General features: G+C 43.8%; 2 protein-coding genes across 2 annotated transcripts in view; one reads left to right on the forward strand and one right to left on the reverse strand.

Moving 5' to 3' along the window:
- Positions 1–3246, forward strand: part of LAMB1 (laminin subunit beta 1) — a 55002-nt gene extending 51756 nt beyond the window's left edge. Inside the window, exons 33-34 of the mRNA XM_040412460.1 lie at positions 430–589; positions 2530–3246. Coding sequence (XP_040268394.1) covers positions 430–589; positions 2530–2666 — 297 coding nt within the window. The 3' untranslated portion in view covers positions 2667–3246. The remainder of the gene's footprint in view (positions 1–429; positions 590–2529) is intronic.
- A 2855-nt stretch (positions 3247–6101) lies between these two features.
- The window catches only part of DLD (dihydrolipoamide dehydrogenase), a 211937-nt gene continuing 198326 nt past the window's right edge, over positions 6102–19712 (reverse strand). The window contains exons 9-14 of the mRNA XM_040412475.1: positions 18200–18390; positions 16818–16988; positions 9723–9912; positions 7054–7191; positions 6712–6801; positions 6102–6604 (exon numbers count right to left, since the gene is read on the reverse strand). Coding sequence (XP_040268409.1) covers positions 6539–6604; positions 6712–6801; positions 7054–7191; positions 9723–9912; positions 16818–16988; positions 18200–18390 — 846 coding nt within the window. The 3' untranslated portion in view covers positions 6102–6538. The remainder of the gene's footprint in view (positions 6605–6711; positions 6802–7053; positions 7192–9722; positions 9913–16817; positions 16989–18199; positions 18391–19712) is intronic.

Below are 19712 nucleotides of genomic sequence, written 5' to 3' on the forward strand. Positions count from 1 at the left end.
CGCAGGACAGGGGCCGTTTTGTTTATATTTTTACACTGCTAGGCGGAAGCAGGCCATTATACAGGCTAGTGCCGAGCTGAAGCCCACCCATTAGTGCCAGTGACGTCACCGGGAACACTGCTATGCCTAGCAGAGACCTGGTATGTCGCTGGATCTAATGAAAAAGCCCTTTCCTGCGCGATTCAGCTCAGGGCAAGGGAGAGCGCTGGAGCATGAAATGCTCCGATGCTCATCTCAGAGGTGCTGTCCGGGTGAAGAAGGGGATAGGTCCAGCTCTAAACCCGGTCAACCCCTTTAACTTATATTTTCATAAATCACAGCTTAAAGGGGTTGGTCACTTTCTGGTTCTGACCAATGTATATGTAAGATGTCTATACGGCACTTAATAATATAGCCTTTGTTGATATTTGTTCATTTCCAATATTGCAGGTCTTAGATGACGAACTTAGTAATAAATATAAGAAAGTTGAAGACCTAATAGCAAAGAAAGCTGAGGATTCATCCGAAGCCAGAAGAAAAGCAGAACAACTTCAGAATGAAGCTAAAGCCTTGTTATCGAAAGCAAACAAGAAGCTTAACTTACTAAAAGGTAATTTTTTACTGCTCACCTTTATAGTTTCACATATGCATTTCCACCATGCTTTATAGAACTACTGGTTTCATGGTATAGGAGCATGGAAATCAGTGTTAATATGCACATTGTATTTCTTTATCATATTACCTACGGAAAAACCAGGGGCGTAGCTAAAAGCTCATGGGTCCTGGTGCAAGAGTTCAGCTTGGGCCCCCGTCCCTCAGTGCTTGTTGGAAAGGGGCAGGGGAGCACAAATCCTTCCTGCTGCCTGAGGCAAACATTGAAAGGGCACCCCCTCATGCCAAATTCATAACCTAACCCCTTCCCTCCAGCCAGAGGTGTAAGTTGACCAGTATGCACTTTCTATAATGCCAGTGTCTTATGTGGCACAAGGGTCTTTGGGCCCCCTCAGACTCCTGGGCCCGGTAGCGACTGCTACCTCTGCACCCCCTATAGTTACGCCCCTAGGAACAACCCTGTAGAAAACTGGATTTTTGCATCAAGAAAGGAATTTGTTTTCAACTTCAGGCCACTTTTCACAATTTGGATGGTGCAAATGTGATTGATTCTTTTATAAGGGTACGTTGGGTACATGGGTGTGCAAAATCTGTGTTACATGCAGATTTTGACACTGAGTTGCCATAAATTGCACCCAATGCATTGCAAAAAAAGAAACCCGCAGCATAAGTTGGCAGGTCGTGTAATCAAAATCTGCACCGCAGGTCCAGTTCTGTACAGATTCACTGTCTGCATGAGATCTCATTCACGTTGCCGCTACAGGATTGTGTGGAGGATTTTTCCAACAGCAATTTCTCGGCGGAAAATCTGCAATCTATCCGCCCTGTGTGGCCATACTCGAATGTTAAATGTTCTCAAGTTACTGACAGTCCTTTTCCGTGATTTATGAGCTCAGGGGAAAGAAGGCAAGAGCAGCGACCTATGACTGTAGCTAAATGGATATGGTTCATATTTTCACAGATAGGGGCAATTTAATTATACAGATAGGTTCCACCCCCCTCCCTATTTACAGCTGAAGTTCAGGTAAAGGAAAATTCCATCTTAAAACACAACTAAGAGGATGGCTAGTATGTGAAAACTGTCCAACAATAGACAGAATTGTGCTGTCAGGCCCCCTAGGGGTGCAAAAAACACCAAATCACCAGCAAACTCCTATGTGTGAGAACACCATGGATCCAGGGTCGATATAGGGTTTTTAGCTAGCTTTTGCTACGTTTATTTACATGAATTTTTGGTCCGCATCCGATCCACATTTTTTGCAAATCGAATACAGACCCATTAATTTCAATAGGGCTGCAAAAAATGTGGACAACAAACCGTGTGCTTTCTGCATCTGTGTCTTATTCTTGTCCGTTTTGAGCACAATAGGCATCTTTAACATAGAGAACGACCTGTACAATGAGTAAATGCAGAACACACAGAATCAGTATCCATGTTTTGGGATCCACAACTTGCAGACAGCAAAACGGATACGGTTATGTGCGCAAGGCCTGTCTAAACAAACCCATGTGCTACCATAACAATAACTGGTAATTTATTTGCACTTAAAGAGGACCTTTCACTAGTTTAAAAACGAACTATATCAGTGGGCAGAGCGGCGCCCAGGGGTCCCCCTGCACTTACTAGTATGTCTGGGCGCCGCCCCGTTCACCCGGTATAGGCTCCGGTGTGTGCAGCTCCCTCTGTTGTACTGGGCGGAGTTTTTGTATTAGGGTTGTCCCTTGCTGCAGCACGGGCCAATCGTAGCGCACAGCTCATAGCCTGGGAGTCCAAGATTGGATTAGAATGTGCAGCAGAACCAATCTTGGTGTCTTTCCATTGCTGAAGGCGGCGATGTGTTTGTATTCGTTATTTAAGACATATATGCCACAGTTCATCTTGGTTTTAACGTACATAAAACAAATGTAATTTTCTGCATTTTTTTTTATTTTATTCAGATTTAGAAAAATCTTATGAAGATAACCAAAGAATATTGGAAGAAAAAGCCAAAACGCTTGTAGCTTTGGAAGATCAAGTCAGGTCACTCTTACAGGCCATCAGCCAAAAAGCAGCAGTCTACAGCACATGCTTATAAGTCAGATACTAATATAAACAGAATGGGACCAATGGTTCTCTAATTTATTGGCTCTTTAGTAGAACCTAAGAAAAGACCTTTTCTTCTCTATTTTATGAAATAAAAGAAAAATTTGAGTTATCACTTTGGACACCAATGCAGTATTTTTAACATTGCACGTTTATATTGCCATCTGCTAATAGAAAGCATTTTACTATCACTTAGCATTTTATTTTATAGCCATTAATCTACTTACACTAGATGTAGGATTTCTTTGTGCACACCAATATTCTTCTAACAAATCCTTTAACACCTTGTTGTCCAATTACAAAACTAAAATATGCCAGTATCCTGCACACAATGGAAATAAAATTTCCTAAAAATTTTATATTTCACATGAGGTGTGCTTTGCCCCATCGATGTGCCTGGCATCATTATGGAGTCTTTAGCTGTAAATGCCTCCTCTCCATTGTGAGTAATGGGTGACCTCCACTTATTCAATATAAAAAAATTATATATATATATATAATAATATATATATTATCTCCAGCCAGGCAGATACTGTATATGCACCAAATAATCTAAATAAAGAACAAACAATAACAACTGTTCCAATGGCTCTGTTGACTTCAGATATATACCCTACAAGGCTGGGTTCACATGTAGCGCTGTGTGTGCCGGTTGTGTAAAAAAAAAAAAAAAAAAAAAAAAAAAAAACACGTTTTGCAACGCAGTTTTTACAGGTTAAATAAATTTTTCTAATATGTTTTACCTTTAAAAATTGCACAACCCTAGCTATTTGCCCTAAAACATGTACTGCTTTACTGTGTTCCACACTGCTGCTATGTGTGAAGCCAGACTTTAAAGTTTCTTATGTGGCATATTGTTAACCATGAAGTAGAGTAAGGGTTCCTACACACATGGCAGATTCTGTTGCAGCAATTTCTGCAACTGAAAATCAGTTCCATTCATCTAATTGGGGCTTGCAGAAATCCATGTGCTTGCCGCCCCATGAATGGAATTGATGTCTGCAACAAAAGCAGCCGAGTGTTAAGGCACCCTAAAAATCTAAATCTTCAGCTGTAGAAAATATCAATGGTATAAAGATGTAGACATGGTTCCTGACTACACAAAAGTACAATTAGTTACTTCTTGGCCGGGTTGATCCATAGCAAGATAAAAAGAAAAACTGCTGAAGTAAATACCAATTTGTCCCTAAATAAGGTAGAGAAATCCTCCATAAGGGCTCATCCACACGACCGTATGTACTTTACGGTCCGCAAAAGATACGGAATGCACACAGATGTCATCCGTATTTAGCGAAACGGAACAGCTGGCTCCTAATAGAACAGCACTATCCTTGTCCGTAATGCGGACAATAATAGGACATGTTCTATTTTTCTGCAGAACGGAAATACGGAATGCACATGGAGAAACTTTTTTTTTTGTGGACCCATTGAAACTAATGGTTCCGCATACGCTCCGCAAAAAACCCAGAACGGACACGGAAAAAAAATACGTTCGTGTGCATGAGCCCTGACTCCAAATATCGGCATCAAATACGGATGATAAAACATTTGTTTCTCTGAACGTAGAAGATGCCCTTTAAGTCCATATAACGCATGCAATAGGATTTTTAGACATATGTTTACAGACGTATTTTTTGTAATCCTTGACAATACAACCTAGTTATTCCCAAATAACAGGTGCCCATCTCTATCCCCCCCGCCCAGCTCTCCAATGTTACTCCTATATACTAAATTGCAGGTTGTAGCCCAATTGAATATACATGTTTTTCACATTACAGTTGTCATTACACATCATGTTGAAAATGTCTGCCAGTTGGTAACTCTCTCAGTTGTCCTAAAATATTCCATAACGCTAGAGAATGATAAGACATGTTGGCTTTTAAACATGCCTGATGCTTTTATCCCTTGGAAATAAGTATAAATCTAGCAACAGCATACCTCTGCCTTACAGACACACATGTATGTGTGTTAAATCTGACATGTTTATGGCTAGCATTAAGTCCCTTATTATGTGTTACACGTTTGCACTATATATTTGCAAAAAGCAAAATCCAGTGCCACAAAATAAAACTCCGTATGAAATCAGTCTATCCATCTCAGACTGATGTAGGTCTCACTTCCTCAGCAGCTTACTGGATGAGCCAGACAGTTGTGTTCCCTTAATTCTTTACCAGGTAAAGTGTTGTACATTTTGGAACTTTGGAACTCTGCTGCAGTACCCCCCCCCACTCTATGTTGGGGGAAGGAGGGGCATGCTACTTCAATCCGCTCTATTGCTAGCTGTATAGTAAAAGATATAAAGCTAAGAATCTAAGCATTAAAGGGGTTGTCTGGGCATATCAGATGGGCAGGGGTCCGACACCCGGCACCCCCGCCGATCAGCTGTATGAGGAGACTGTGCGCGCAGTGCCATCTCCTTTCTCTCTTCCTGTCCGCTGCTGCGGTCTATGTTCTTTGCCACAGACAGCAGTGGTGAAAAGGAAGTGAGACAGGAGATGGCACATGTGCACTGCTGATCGCCAGGGGTGCCAGGTGTCGGACTCTCGCCGATTTGATATTGATGAACTATTCTGAGGATAGATCATCAATTGTAAAGGCCAGGACAACCCCTTTAAAACAAAAATGGAACACAGCGCTAGCTGTGATACAGCCGGAGACAGAACATTTAGAAAACAGGCCAGGAGTGAAAGCTGCAAGTATATACAGCTCCCACTTCTACCAGCTGTATCTCCGGATGTATCATGGCTTATCCGAAAAAAGATCTGGCTTAAATCTCTAGCTGCTATACAGCCTGAGATAGGCCTCTTTCACACGAGCGTGACGGATTAGGTCCGAATGCATTCAGGGAAACTCACACCATTTTGCAAGTAAGTTCAGTTTTTTCCTTACGGGTTCAATGCGTTTTTCACTGAACCCCTATGAGGCCAGGGCTGCGTGAAAAACACAGTATATAGAACCTGCTGCGTTTTTCGCGCAACACAGAACTGATGCGTGAAAACAAACGCTCATGTATACAGAAACATTGAAATGAATGGGTCAGGATTCAGTGCGGGTGCTATGCGTTCATGTCACGCATTGCACCAGCGTGGAAAACTCACTCGAGTGAAAGGGGCCAAAGAGCTTAGTAGCAAGATTGCATCTCATACATCCTTGGCTACTGTCACCCTTGGTTAAGTGCCACCCTGCTAGGATGTATGATATCTGTCCTTGGCAGCAAAAGGGGTAAACTCAGGACCAGAAAATGCTCTCAAAGATGTCAGCACCTTTGTCAAATTCTTTGCACATGTTCGAAAATTAGTCTAGAACACATAGTTAAATCTGAACGATATTAAATTCATGCAACATATGTAAATTTCCATTCCGAAAAATGGAATTATGCTTTAGACAACAATTTGTCTTAATAGAACTAATACACTAGAACCTACAACACGTATAAGAAATGTTTATAATGAAAGCTACTTGGACAATCATGGTTTAAATCCTGATATGATGTTGATATTTGGAGTTCAGAAAACATGAGATCACACCACAAACAGAATAAAAGACACAGACTCAGCGTGAAAGTATGAATACATCTCCTTTAGACAGATGACAACTAGATTACAGCTCTTTCGCGTTGAATTTTCACTGTAAAAATTTGGCTTCCACAATAGTGTTTCCTGTGTGTATTACCAACCAACATTTATATTAAGTGCATTGTACATGGGTCTTAGTCATGTACATTCCTGGCTCCAAACATAACGTTAAATACTTGGATTTGACAAGAGTCCGTTGGACTGAGTATTAAACATTGACAGACATCTAGCAGCCTGCCACGGATCTTTATAAGAAACCTATGTACACACAACAGCTTTCTCCGTCCACTTAAAAATTAATGGCTTTCCCAAACGATGCTGCCAGGTTCGCTTCCCTGAAGGCTTCTGATACAGTCTGCAAGAAGGAAACAACTCGTATTACTGGGGCAGATATACAATTGTAGGTTTCTTATTTGTTTAACACATAACTGAAAAGTAATACAAAAAGTGCTGAATACTTACAGGATGGGCATGGCACACTCTGGCTATATCTTCACAGGAGGCACCATATTCCATGGCAAGAGCAGCTTCATTAATCATTTCTCCGGCACCCTGGAAGGGGAAAATCGTAATCGCTAGTCAGGATGCATTCACAACACAGATCAAGATTATATGGCAGAAAAAAAAAAGTTATTAGTAAGTTCAATAACTCAGAAGATATGCAAAAACTAAGAATTCATTATACTCAAACAATTCAAAAAACATTCAAAATGTAGATTAATATTTCTACTTCATTAATGCCTAAATGCTATTTCGCCAGGCTTTAAGCCATGATGAACTACGATATGAGTGAAGAATACTCACTGATCCGAGGATGTGTGCTCCCAGCATTCTGTCAGTTGACTTATGACTCAGAATTTTCACCAAGCCGTCTGTGTCTGCATTTGTCTTAGCCCTACTGTTGGCAGCAAAAGGAAACTTCCCAACTTTGTATTCCACACCCTGTACACAAAAACATTGGCGATTTAATCTTTTCAACTATTATAGTCTATTGGAAAACCAAACATATTTCAAGGATTTCCATTAAAAAAGAGGATACTGAAGAGAACAAGTCTTAGGCTACTTTCACACTAGCGTTTTTGTTGGATCCGGCAAAGTTCAGCAAAAATGCTTCCATTACTGATAATACAACCATCTGCATCAGTTATGAATGGATCCGGTTGTATTATTGTAATGTTTAACATTGCCAAGACGGATCCGTCATGAACTGCACTGAAAGTCAATGGAGGACAGATACGTTTTCTATTGTGGCAGAGAAAAACGGATCCGTCCCCATTGACTTGCATTGGGGGTCATGCTGGATCAGTCTTGCTCCGCATCCCAGGACGGAAAGAAAACTACAACATGTTGCGGTTTGCTCTCCGGTATGGGAACGCATTTTGGAGCAATGAATGGGGACAAAATGGAAGCGTTTTTTTTTTCCGGTATTGAGCCCCTATGACGGATCTCAATACCGGAAAACTGCTTCAGAAAAAAAAAAAAAAAAAATAAAAAAAAAAAGGCCCAAACAGGATTTGCATGGTACTGCAGCTCTGCTTTATTCAAGCTACATTCGCAATTGCGGATAAGAATAGGACATGCTCTATATTTTTTGCGGGGCCGCAGAACGGAACAACGGATGCGAACAGCACACAGTGTGCTATGTGCTGTCTGCATGTTTTGCGGCCCCATGTAAATGAATGGGTCCACACCCATTCCCTAAATATTAATTGGGAACTAGTCACATATTATCTCACATTTATAAGATATATTAAGTAGGGAGATTTAGCAAACTGGTGTAAAGTGGAACTGGCTTAGTTGCCCATAGCAACCAATCATAATACACCTTTCATTTTCCAAGGAAGCTGTAAAAAATGAAAGGTGAAATCTCATTAGTTGCTATGGGCAACTAAGCCACTTCTACTTTACATCAGTTTGATAAATCTCCCCCAAGGTCTTTCAGTAGAGGAAATCCAATTGAGACAGATCAAGAGGAGTAAAAAGGTCATGCATCTCAAACTAGAATATAATCGAAATGGTTAATTTCAGTAATTCAATCCAAAAAGCGAAACTCATTCTATAAATTCATCACATACAGAGTGATCTATTTCAAATGTTTATTTATTTTAAATGTTGATGATTATGGCTTACAACTAATGAAAATCAGTATCTGCAATATTGTGAAGAAGTTCCATACTGTAGGCTCATGGTGTCACACTCTAATCAGCTAATCAACGCCAAACACCTACAAAGGTTTCCTAAGCCTGTAAGTGGTCCCTCAGCCTGGTTCAGGGGGCTGCACACAATCATGAGGAAGACTGCCGACTTGCCAGTTGTCCTGGAGACCCAAGGAAGGTAAGCCGCAAAAAGTCATTGTCCGGTGTCGGTGGGGTATATGGGGGAGCAGCCAATGGCAGGCGGTGACGAGCCTCACAAGCGTCACCCGCGATGCTAGGGAGGATCGTCCCCGCTTGCCATCGGCTGCTCCCCCTCCGACACTGGATGTTTTCATCCACACACGGGGAGAAGCAGCAGCGGCATTGTGTGGACCAGGAGTGGTGCCGGGAGCCAAGTAAGTAGATTCAGTGTGAGGGGCCCAGGCATATGGGGAAATTATTTAGTCTCGGATAACCCCTTTAAAAAGGGGTTTTCGGGTGATACTGATTTTTACGCAACTGCCTGCCCAACGAAAGTAGAAGATTTATACTTACTTGCACCACACCGCTCTGGTCCTCCATCTTTTGGTCCTAACACCGTTTACATTCGGCAGTGCATGTTCCCATGCACAGCTCCAGCAGTGATGTGGCTACAAGCAGCATGTCACCACTGAAGCCAGTCATTGGCTGAAGCGGTGCATGTGACCATGCCCATGCACTGCTGGATATAAACAGTGCAGGACCGGAAGATGGAGAAAGCAGAGGCAGCGCACAGGAGCGTGACGGTGTAGAACAGGCAAGTATGAATCTTCTACTTTGGGGAACAGAATGCAGGCACTTGCTTAAAAATCTATATTACTGGAGAACCCCTTTAAATAAGTGTGCATGAGCTGTCTGGAAAACAGAGATAAGGGCTACACAAAAGCCATCACAGCTATCACAGGACATCTGCACAGAGAAAAAGGCTAAAAATTAGAATCTGAAAAATTGATTTGTAGCCCAAAATGATCAGAATGCAATAGTGAAAAAAAATTATCCCCAAAGGTGTCTATAGACTTTAAAATGGGTTGCCCACTTCGACAAGTCATTTCAGTTAGAAGGTCTCCCCCCGACAAAATACAGGAGAAATGAATCATTACACAATGTCCACTGAAATGCCCGATGTGCTGGGTCCACTAGAGTGAGAGAAGCTTTTTCAGCCACTCTCCACTCTGGCTTATAGATGATGGACTTTCCTCCCCAATTAACTCTTTAATAGGAAATTTGAAAGATATTTGTACACCAGACGGCCACTTTCAAACTGTAATATTTTAGATAAGACTGTCTTTATAACATTACCTCTTCTTTTAACTGTTCTTCAGTTTTTCCAATCCAAGACACCTCAGGGTGAGTGTAGATCACAGATGGCACACAGTTGTAGTCAATGTGGACTGCTCCACCGGCCATCCCTTCAACACAAATTATACCTTCATCTTCAGCTTTATGGGCCAACATTGGTCCAGCTACTACATCACCAATCGCATATATACTGTTGAAAACACAATATAAATAATTGGTCCACAGAGAAATGTAAGAGCTAGTTCAACACAACATTAGGTTTGTTGTTAACACAAAGATCGAAACAGTGTTACTTTGCCAAAAAGTAAAGATATCAACTGGCTGAGCTGATTAACTTTTAATTACATTTTTAATGAGATTTGCCACAGTTTCTGTGGCTTTACCCTACATAGAGTTGGTCCTGACCAGGAAATGTCTAGAGAACTCCAACTCAGCCTCAATCAGTACCGTGGCTTTTCAGTTTAGTCATTTAAGAAAGGATGACAGAACTCAGATGCAATCCACACAAGCTAACACTCATACTACATGGTAACTGATACAGTGAGATAAGATTGATTTATAGATCATATGGTGTAAAGATGCCCAGATAAATCGGGCAGATTATTGGAAACAAACTATCCTGCAAACGCTCGTTCCCAACAATCTGCCTGTGTAAAAGTGCAACCGATCACTCGAACGAATGAAACGCTCGTTCATCGGGTCAAACTGTCGTTCGTTCAGGTGCCCAGAAACAATGCAGCTGTGGAGATGATCGCTTCATGTAAATGAAGCGCTTCACCTTTTACTTAACAAGCAGCTGACTGTTGGGAAGGAACAAATGTAAATGCACCTTAAGCCCCGTAAACTAGATTTTTGTACTTTCCGTAAGATCTGTTTCTCTTCCGTTCATTGGGGGACACAGGCTTGACCATGGGTATAGCTGTTGCGGCTAGAAGGGCGGACACTAAGCACACAAAGTGTAAGCTCCTCCCCTTCAGCTATACCCTTCCTACAGGGACTAAGCTAAATCAGTTAGTGCAAAAGCAGTAGGAGAAGCAACAGATAAAAAAAATCCCAGAAAAAGCCCTTAAACAAAAGAATGGGTGGGAGCTGTGTCCCCCTATGAACGGAAAAGAAACAAGATTTTACGGTACGTACAAAAATCTAGTTTTCTCATCCGTATTATTGGGGGACACAGGCTTGACCATGGGACGTTACAGAGCAGTCCCCAAGTGTGGGCATAACAAGCAACCCTCCTGTCAATCAGAGAACCGCTGTCTACAAAACTCTACGCCCCAGAGAAGTGTCAGCAGACACAAAGGTGTGCACTCTGTAAAACTTGGAAAAAGTATGCAAAGACGACCAGGTAGCCGCCTTGCACACCTGAAGGGCCGAAGTCCTGTGACACACCGCCCAAGAGGCCCCCACTGCCCGAGCCGAATGAGCAGTCACCCGGAAGGGTGGGGCCCGGCTATTAACACGGTACGCTTCCACAATGGCCAAACGAATCCATCGGGAAATGGAAGTCTTCGAAGCTGCCAGCCCTCGTCTCGGCCCCTCTGGAATCACGAACAGGGAATCCGTCCGCCTGAAAGATGTCGTCTGGGAAAGATAGACTCGAACGGCTCGTAACAAATCCAGGGTATGGAGCGACTGCTCCCGGACAAAATGAAGGGAGAATAATCTCCTCATTTAGATGCAGGAAGGATTGCACAGGGCGAAGGACCACCTTATCCTTTTTTTTAAATCAAATAGTTTTTATTAAATTTTTCAAAACAAGAGATGTTATGACATCCAAAAAACTCCCCCCTTACTCCCCCCCCCCCCCCCCCTCACCCTCCCCACAAACCCTTACAAGGCAAGAGAGATCAAGTAAAAACCATAATAACAAGATCTGGTGAGTTAGCAGAGCATTATCACAAAGCACGATACATGGTTACATCGCAATAAATATCCTTATTTTTTTAGCTCTAATATACATTAATCATGTACATACATACCACATCACATGAAGTACTGTGTATACATTTCAAGAGCCCTTTGGGGTAACTATTTCCCTCAAATCTCCCATATAACCTTAGAGAACTCCCTTGTGTCCCTTTCGATAATCTCTTCCATACCTTCATTCGTCCTCATTCCCATTCCCTTACACTTGAATATTATAATGTTGAATCCATAGTGACCAGATTTTCTCAAATTTTTTTAGACAGTTTCTTTTATGGTATACATATTTTTCAAGGCGTATCAGCATATGTACTTTATTTTCTAGTTCACTCACCGAAGGTGGTTGTCTATCTAACCAGTGAAACGCTATCACCTTTCTCGCCTGATACAGCACTCGGATGATAGCCAATCTTTTCTCAGGTGTTACTTCAGACAGTTCCACACAACCCAAAATGCAGGTCACAATCGACATATCAATTCTAACTTCAAATACATTCCTTACTATCCCTTCCACTCCCCTCCAGTATCTCCTTAATCTGGGGCAGTTCCACATTAAGTGAATTAGGTCTGCATTCGCTACATCGCATCTCGGACAGCAATCATCCATTCTGTACCCAATTTTCTTCAAAAGGACCGGTGTTTTATATACACGATGCACCAACAAGAGTTGCGACACCCTATGTGCCTCACTTACTGCTACTTGATTAAATTCTTCTAGGACAGTGTCCCATTGCTCCTCCGTTAAATCCGGGGCATCCTTCCTCCATTTCTCATATAGCGTAAACTCCTGTTTTTTAAACTGTGCTTCCATAAGGCAAGCATAGTTTAACGAGATGACTCCTGCTGTACCTCCACTAGACTTTACCAAATCTATTACTGAGTTTTTCTGTGCAGGACCTACTACAACTACCTGTTCTTGGGCTCTCAGTGCATGTCTAAGTTGCAAAAATAAGTAAAATTGTGACTTGTGCAACTCAAATTCCTGTTGTAACTGAGTATATTCTTTAAGGATATTATTTTCAAACAGCTGTCTCATATATTTAAGCCCTTTTTCTTCCCATATTTTAACTCCCTTAACTTTATTTACTTCTTTATACATGAAATTCGGCCAGATATGAGTGAGATCAGAATATCCCTGTATGCCTATAACTTCCCTAGCTTTCCACCACGTATTATGGATGGAACGCAGTATCCCATATGTACTACCCATTTTGTGAAACGTGCCATCCTCCAGAGATGCTCTCAAGTTATCTTTCCTTACCATAGCCTGAATAATTCTGCTGGCTGTGCCCAATTCATCCGTTGACTCCCATCCCCTCATATGCTGCAATTGTGCTGCCAGATAATACATCCATGGATCCGGAACTCCCAGACCTCCATTAGTTTTGGGTCTACATAAAGTCGCCAGTTTAATGCGGGGTATGCCTTTCTTCCAGATAAGATCTCTAAATATTGCATTGACCACATAAAAGAATCTTAAGGGAAGCCATACTGGAGAGTTATGCAACAGGTATAACAGCTGAGGCATCATTATCATTTTGATAAGGTTAGCCCTGCCTATCAAGGATAATGGTAGTTTTATCCAGGCATTCACCTTCTGCTTAAATTTTTGTAACAAGGGGGTGATGTTCAGTTTTTCAAAATCTGAGTCCTTACAAGAAATCTGAATGCCCAGGTATTTAAAAGACTGAACAACCCGTAATCCTTCAACGCACGAGCTGACCTGATCACTATCTCCCTTCAGAGGCATCAGCACTGATTTCGACCAGTTAATGCATAGACCTGACATTTTTCCAAATCTATCAATCACCTCCATAGCTGCCTGCAGAGACTCCTTCCAATTATCCATAAATAATAACAGGTCATCTGCATATAAAGCTACTTTCTCTGTCAGGGGACCACCTTATCCTAATGGAGGATCAGGAAAGGCGACCAGGAAAGAGCCACGAGTTCAGACACTCTACGGATGGACGTGATTGCCACCAAAAACACCACCTTGTAAGACAAAGCGAAGCAACACCTGCTGCAAGGGCTCAAACGGAGAAGACTGGAGAGCATTGAGCACTAGATTAAGATCCCAAGGATTCCATGGAGGACGGAAAGGGGGAGCAGCATGCGCCACCCCCTGCAGAAAAGTCTGAACCGCCAAAAGTGAAGCCAAATTCCGCTGAAAAAGAACAGAGAGAGCCGACACTTGCCCTTTGAGGGAGCTGAGAGCCAGCCCCAAGTCCATGCCCAACTGCAGGAAAGCCAAGAGTCGTGGCAAAGAGAACCGAACGTGAGGCAGCCGATGCCGCTCACACCAACTAAAGTAGGACTTCCAGGTCCGGTGGTAGATTCTGGAAGATGACGGCCCGAATCATGGTCTGGACCACCGCATCCGAAAAACCCTGAGCCTTCAGAACGGTGGCTTCAACAGCCATGCCATTAAATGTAGCGACCTTAAATTCGGGTGAAAGATCGGCCCCTGCGACAGAAGGTCCTCTCGAAGAGGAAGACGCCAGGGTTCATCGGCGAGAAGGGCGACCAGAGACGCGTGCCACACCTGGCGCGGCCAATCTGGGGCCACGAGAATGATGGGCAGTCCCTCGGACCTGATCTTACGGAGGAGACGCGGGAACACATAAGGAAACGTAAACAGACTCCACGGAATCACCAGCGCGTCACACGCCAGGGCCTAGGGGTCCCTGGACTGCGCGACAAAGTCCTCGACTTTGTTGTTAAAGCGGGAGGCCATGAGATCCACATCTGGTCGCCCCCACCGCTCGCAGATGGCACAAAAGACCTACGGGTGAAGAGCCCACTCGCCGGGATTGAGACGCTCCTGGCTGAGGAACTCCGCGATTAAGTTGTCGACGCCGGGGATGTGAATTGCTGGAACAGGTTTCTTCGCCCAGCTAAAAATCAGCACCGTCTCCTCCATGGCTCCCGGGCGCCACCCTGGTGATTAAGGTACGCCACCGCTGTGGAGTTGTCGGACTGAACCCGAACTAAACGACCCCCGAGATGGTCGGCCCAATGCCGCAGAGAAAGTCAAATCGCCCTCAACTCTAGAACATTGATTGGAAGGGAGTGCTCCTCGCGTGACCATACCCCTTGAACAGAGAGATTTTTTTACAACACTCCCCCCAACAAGTTAACAACTTCCAACAGAGGAAAGAACGAGCGACCCGATGTCAACATCGGAGAGACCAACCACCATCTGAGGGCCTGGCGAACCGGGGCAGGGAGACGCATGGGCCTATTCAGAGAGGCAGGGGAGCGGTCCCAGATGGTAAAGCGTTTTGGTATGGAAGCGGATAGCTTCCTTGGGGGCAAGAACACCTTGGCCTGAAATGTGTCGAGTACCATGCCCACAATGGCCATGTTAGTATTGGAGACGTCCTGTACCATCCTAGACAGGGAACGCACCCATTCCGGTTCTACCATAGGCTGTGCAGCAGGGACCATTGGGTCCGGGGCCGAGCCACTTGATGGTGGAGCAGCACACACCAAGCAGAGGGAGTCTGACTGAGGGGATGGAAACTTTGCGCGACACGACGCACAGGCAAAATGACATACCAAAGGGACCGCCTACTTCGGGACCTGGGGCCTGGGCTCAGACATAATGACAACCTTGCCAACTAACTGGGAAAGAGGGGAAGGTTAGGCCCTGTAAGAAGGAACAAACCGCACTTACCCAGCCTGTGTCCCTCCAAGCAGCACGACCAGCTTGCCAGCGTCCCGCCAGGTGCTTTAAATCCCGGAAGTGATGCTCAGCTGCCGGCATCGGAACAAGGAAACCACAGGCCCCACCCCCAAAATTACGCCGGCCCTAAGCGCCAGCCCTCCGTCTCTGTAGCCCCCCCCGAACACCTTCCCGCATCCCCGGCCGAATCAAGGTGCAGGCCGGGGAAAAAATAGGCCGTGGGGGGGGGGGGGGGGGACTCCCCGATGATAAGCGCAGGTACATGGCGCCCAGTACACTCCACACTCTGTCACCCTAAAGTGAACACTTAGGTGCCAATTCCTCCTTTTTTTTTTTTTAATACACTCACCCGTTCGGCGTCTTCTGCCCCCCTGGCTCCAGCCGGATCACCACCTTCGGGGTGCGGCCCCTTGGGGAGAGACGCTCCACCGGGACAGAGGGGACTTACGGTGGACGGCTGTGGTGATCCGAACGCTGACAGGAAACGGAGGCTTTGTGGGAACCTCTGGTCCTCCTTGGCTTCTGGAGAACGGGAAGGAGAAGGGGGCTTGGGGGACCCCCAGGACTCCCATCTCCTGGATGGGAGTGCAGGCAATTTTGAGGACTGCCTGAAACTCCCACTAGAAAAAAAGGAAAAAAAGAAGAGCAGACCTGCAATGCAGGTAGGTCTGCCTCCTACAGACACTAAGCTAAAACTGATTTAGCTTAGTCCCTGTAGGAAGGGTATAGCTGAAGGGCAGGAGCTTAGGGTACTTTCACACTAGCGTTTTTCTTTTCCGGCACCGAGTTCCGTCATAGGGGCTCTATACCGGTAAAGAACTGATCAGTTTTATCCTAATGCATTCTGAATAGAGAGAAATCCGATCAGGATGCATCAGGAGGTCATCAGTTCAGTCACTGAACAGCGTTTTGAACAGAGTAAATACTGCAGCATGCTGCGGTGTTATCTCCGTCCAAAATTCTGGACCAGTTGCTGGAATGCCGGATCCACCATTAATTTACATTGAAATGTATTAAAAATACCACAATGCCGGATCCGTCCTTATGACGTAAAACTGTGGGGAAAAAAAAATAGAAACTGATCAGTTTGTCCGTATGACAAATGGAGAGACGGATCCGTTCTTGCAATGCATTTGTGAGACGGATCCGCATACGGATCAGTCTACAAAATGCTGTCCGTTTGCATGGAGATTGCCTGATCCGGCAGGCAGTTCCGGCGACGGAACTGCTTGCCGGATCACTCTGCCGCAAGTGTGAAAGTACCCTTACACTTCGTGTGCTTAGTGTCCGCCTCCTAGCGGCAACAGCTATACCTATGGTCAATGCCTGTGTTCCCCAATGATACGGATGAGAAATGTAGATTTCTGGAACATCTGTATGTGGTCCTGTGCAGTTTCCTATCATAATTTACTGTGCCCAGAGTTTACATGTGTCTTTTGCATGTAATGAATGCATTGAGTTCTGGATTACAAGTTTTTACTTACTTTGGGATTTTTGTCTGGAATCTAGAGTTGATTGGGATCCTCCCCCTGTTATCCAGCTCAATTCCAAGGTCTTGCAAACCAAGATTTTGGGTGAAGGGACGGCGACCGATGCACACAAGTAACACATCACAGGTTATTACCGCTTCCTTTCCACCAGCTGCTGCTTCAACACTGTCAACAGAATTGAAACCAAGTCAGCAGCCAACATTTCATTTCTGTTACATAAGGTCAGATGGCTCCATTACAAGTTTATGTTGCAGATTCCATAAAAAACAAAGAAAAAACAGGAAAAATACTAAATGGCGTCCATATGGTACAACTGCTGTCCATAATGTAGCAGATCCAGCATAGAAAAGTAGAAATACCAACATCTATGTGAACCCAACCTAACACTAATAATAGCTCAGTCCTTTAGAATACTGCTTCATTTTCACTTTTTTGTTCCAAGAACATAAACCTCCTAGAATTTTTTAACTTTCCTGCATAAAGATTTAGTTTACTCCTAAACTCCTTGGGTAAGAGATCCAATCCCAATTGTTGGCTAAGGCTATGGTTCCATGTGGACATTTGGCTGGTCACAGCAAATTAAATGCAACCTGAGGCATTTACCTGAGAGGCAGGAACATATCGCCATATGTTGTGCCATAATCGCAAGTCACCGAGGAAATTTTTACTGTACTGTACTCTACAGCATTATGTGTGTACAGTGCAGTAGGCCAGGCCAGGCATGAACTCACAGCACATAGATCATTATGATGATGCGAGTTCGGGCTAGCATAGTTTGGTTTGGAAAATTAGGCCATCACACGACTGAACATGAAAGTGTTAAATAAGCCTAATAGTGATCACAACTTGCCATTGGTCCCTAGTTTGAAGAAAACCCTTTTCTGTGCATGTATGGAGATAAATTGCTTAAAGCATAATTTATTGCACAGACACCATCCTTCATGCAGTGGGCCAGACCAAAGATCCCCAAATCTCTCTAGATAATAAACTTGCATGGGCAGAACTATCAATCCTAGGCTACATGCACATAAACGGATTTGGTTTCCGTGTCCGTTCCATTTTTTTGCCGATTGGATGTGGACACATTTATTTCAATGGGTCCGCAAAAAATGCGGACAGCACACTGTGTGCTTTCTACATCCGTATGTCCTTTCTGTAGCCCCCGCAAAAAATATAGAGCATTTCCTATTCTTGTCCGTTTTGCAGACAAAGATAGGTATTGTTACAATTGATCCGCAAAAAATAAAAACTGATACAATCTGTATTTTTTGCGGATCAGTATCTTACCGGTAAGAAAGATTTTTCTCTTTCCCTTGTTTTTTTATTACATTATAAAGTGATACTGATGGCATGTTGTAGCAATAAACCGCACTTACGAAACATCAATTTTCCCATCTGCTGTCCTAGTCGCACGAGTGACCTTTGTGTTCAGCTTAAATTTCAGACCCTGTTTTTGAAGGATTCTCTGGAAATTTTTGGAGATTTCCATGTCAATCCCTATTCCACCAACGTGTCCCAAAAATTCAACTGCTGTAACATCTGCTCCTAATCGTTGCCACACAGAACCCTGAAAAAGATGAGAAGCAAAAAATGACATCAGTTAGAAGATTAAAAGGGTGCTCCCAGAATTATTTAAAATGGCAGCCAGGAACCTTTCCTAGAATGTGAGCAGGACTGGTTGACTCCACTTGCAGAGGTGCCGGGGGGGGGGCAGCGGCGACTTACTACACAATGCAAGTGCCAGAGTGTATATACTAGAATCACTGTGTTCCTATCAAGCTCTGCCAGTAACAACTTTGCTATGGTAAGCCTTCAGAAGCCCCAAGCTGCCATAGCACAGCACTCAGTAAATGACCGCTCTAATGGGTTACGCACTTTGTAGTTATGGCACCAACTCATCTCTTCATGAAGGATTGGAGGCAACTAGGGATGGACGGAATTGTGTTTTACAAGTTCGAGTTTTATTACAACTCCGTTACCACGGGCCATAAGAGAATTCTATGACAGAATGCTTAATGGAATGCCTTTAAGAGGCATTCCGTCATAATAGAAGTCTATGGAGAGAACTCCAGCATAACGGAAACCAGACGGATACGTTATGCAGCCCATAGACTTCTATTATGACGGAATGCCTCTTAAATTCCCTTACGGTCCGTGGTAACGGAATCTTTCACGGAATTGTAATAAAACTCGAACTTGTAAAACATAAGTTCGCTCATCCCTAGTTGCAACCAGTTATGCTTACATCCAGGGGCATAGCAAGTAACCATGGGGCCCCATAGCAAAACTTGGAATGGGGCCCCATACCACCATGACTCCTTACAGCGACATGTTCAGAAATGCTTATGATAGGTCTCCCAAATGCACAGGGAAAAGGCACACAGTGTAGTCATAGCATAGGGATAGTGCACAAATCGATGTCACAGTATTGGTATAATGCACACAGTGATGTCACAGTACAGGGATGATCAATACACTGATGTCACAGGACAGGGATAATCTACCCAGCGATGTGACAACACTGGAACTATACAAGCAGTGATGTCAAATGCACGTGTAAGACACATATGATGTGACAGTACAGGAATAGCGTAGATCCAATTTCAGAGTGGCTTTTTATTGTGGGCAGTCTAAGACACACCTGTGCAATATTCATGCTGTCTAATCAGCACCTTGATATGCCACACCTGTGAGGTGAGATGGATTATCTCGGCAAAGGAGAAGTGCTCACTAACACAGATTTAGACAGATTTGTGAACAATATTTGAGAGTAATGGGTCTTTTGTGTATGTAGAAAATGTTTCAGATCTCTGAGTTCAGCTCATGCAAAATGGGAGCAAAACCGAAAGTGTTGGGTTTATATTTTTGTTCAGTGTATATAGCCACTAT

Source organism: Bufo bufo, chromosome 1 (assembly GCF_905171765.1).
Source record: "Bufo bufo chromosome 1, aBufBuf1.1, whole genome shotgun sequence".
Taxonomy (NCBI): domain Eukaryota; kingdom Metazoa; phylum Chordata; class Amphibia; order Anura; family Bufonidae; genus Bufo; species Bufo bufo.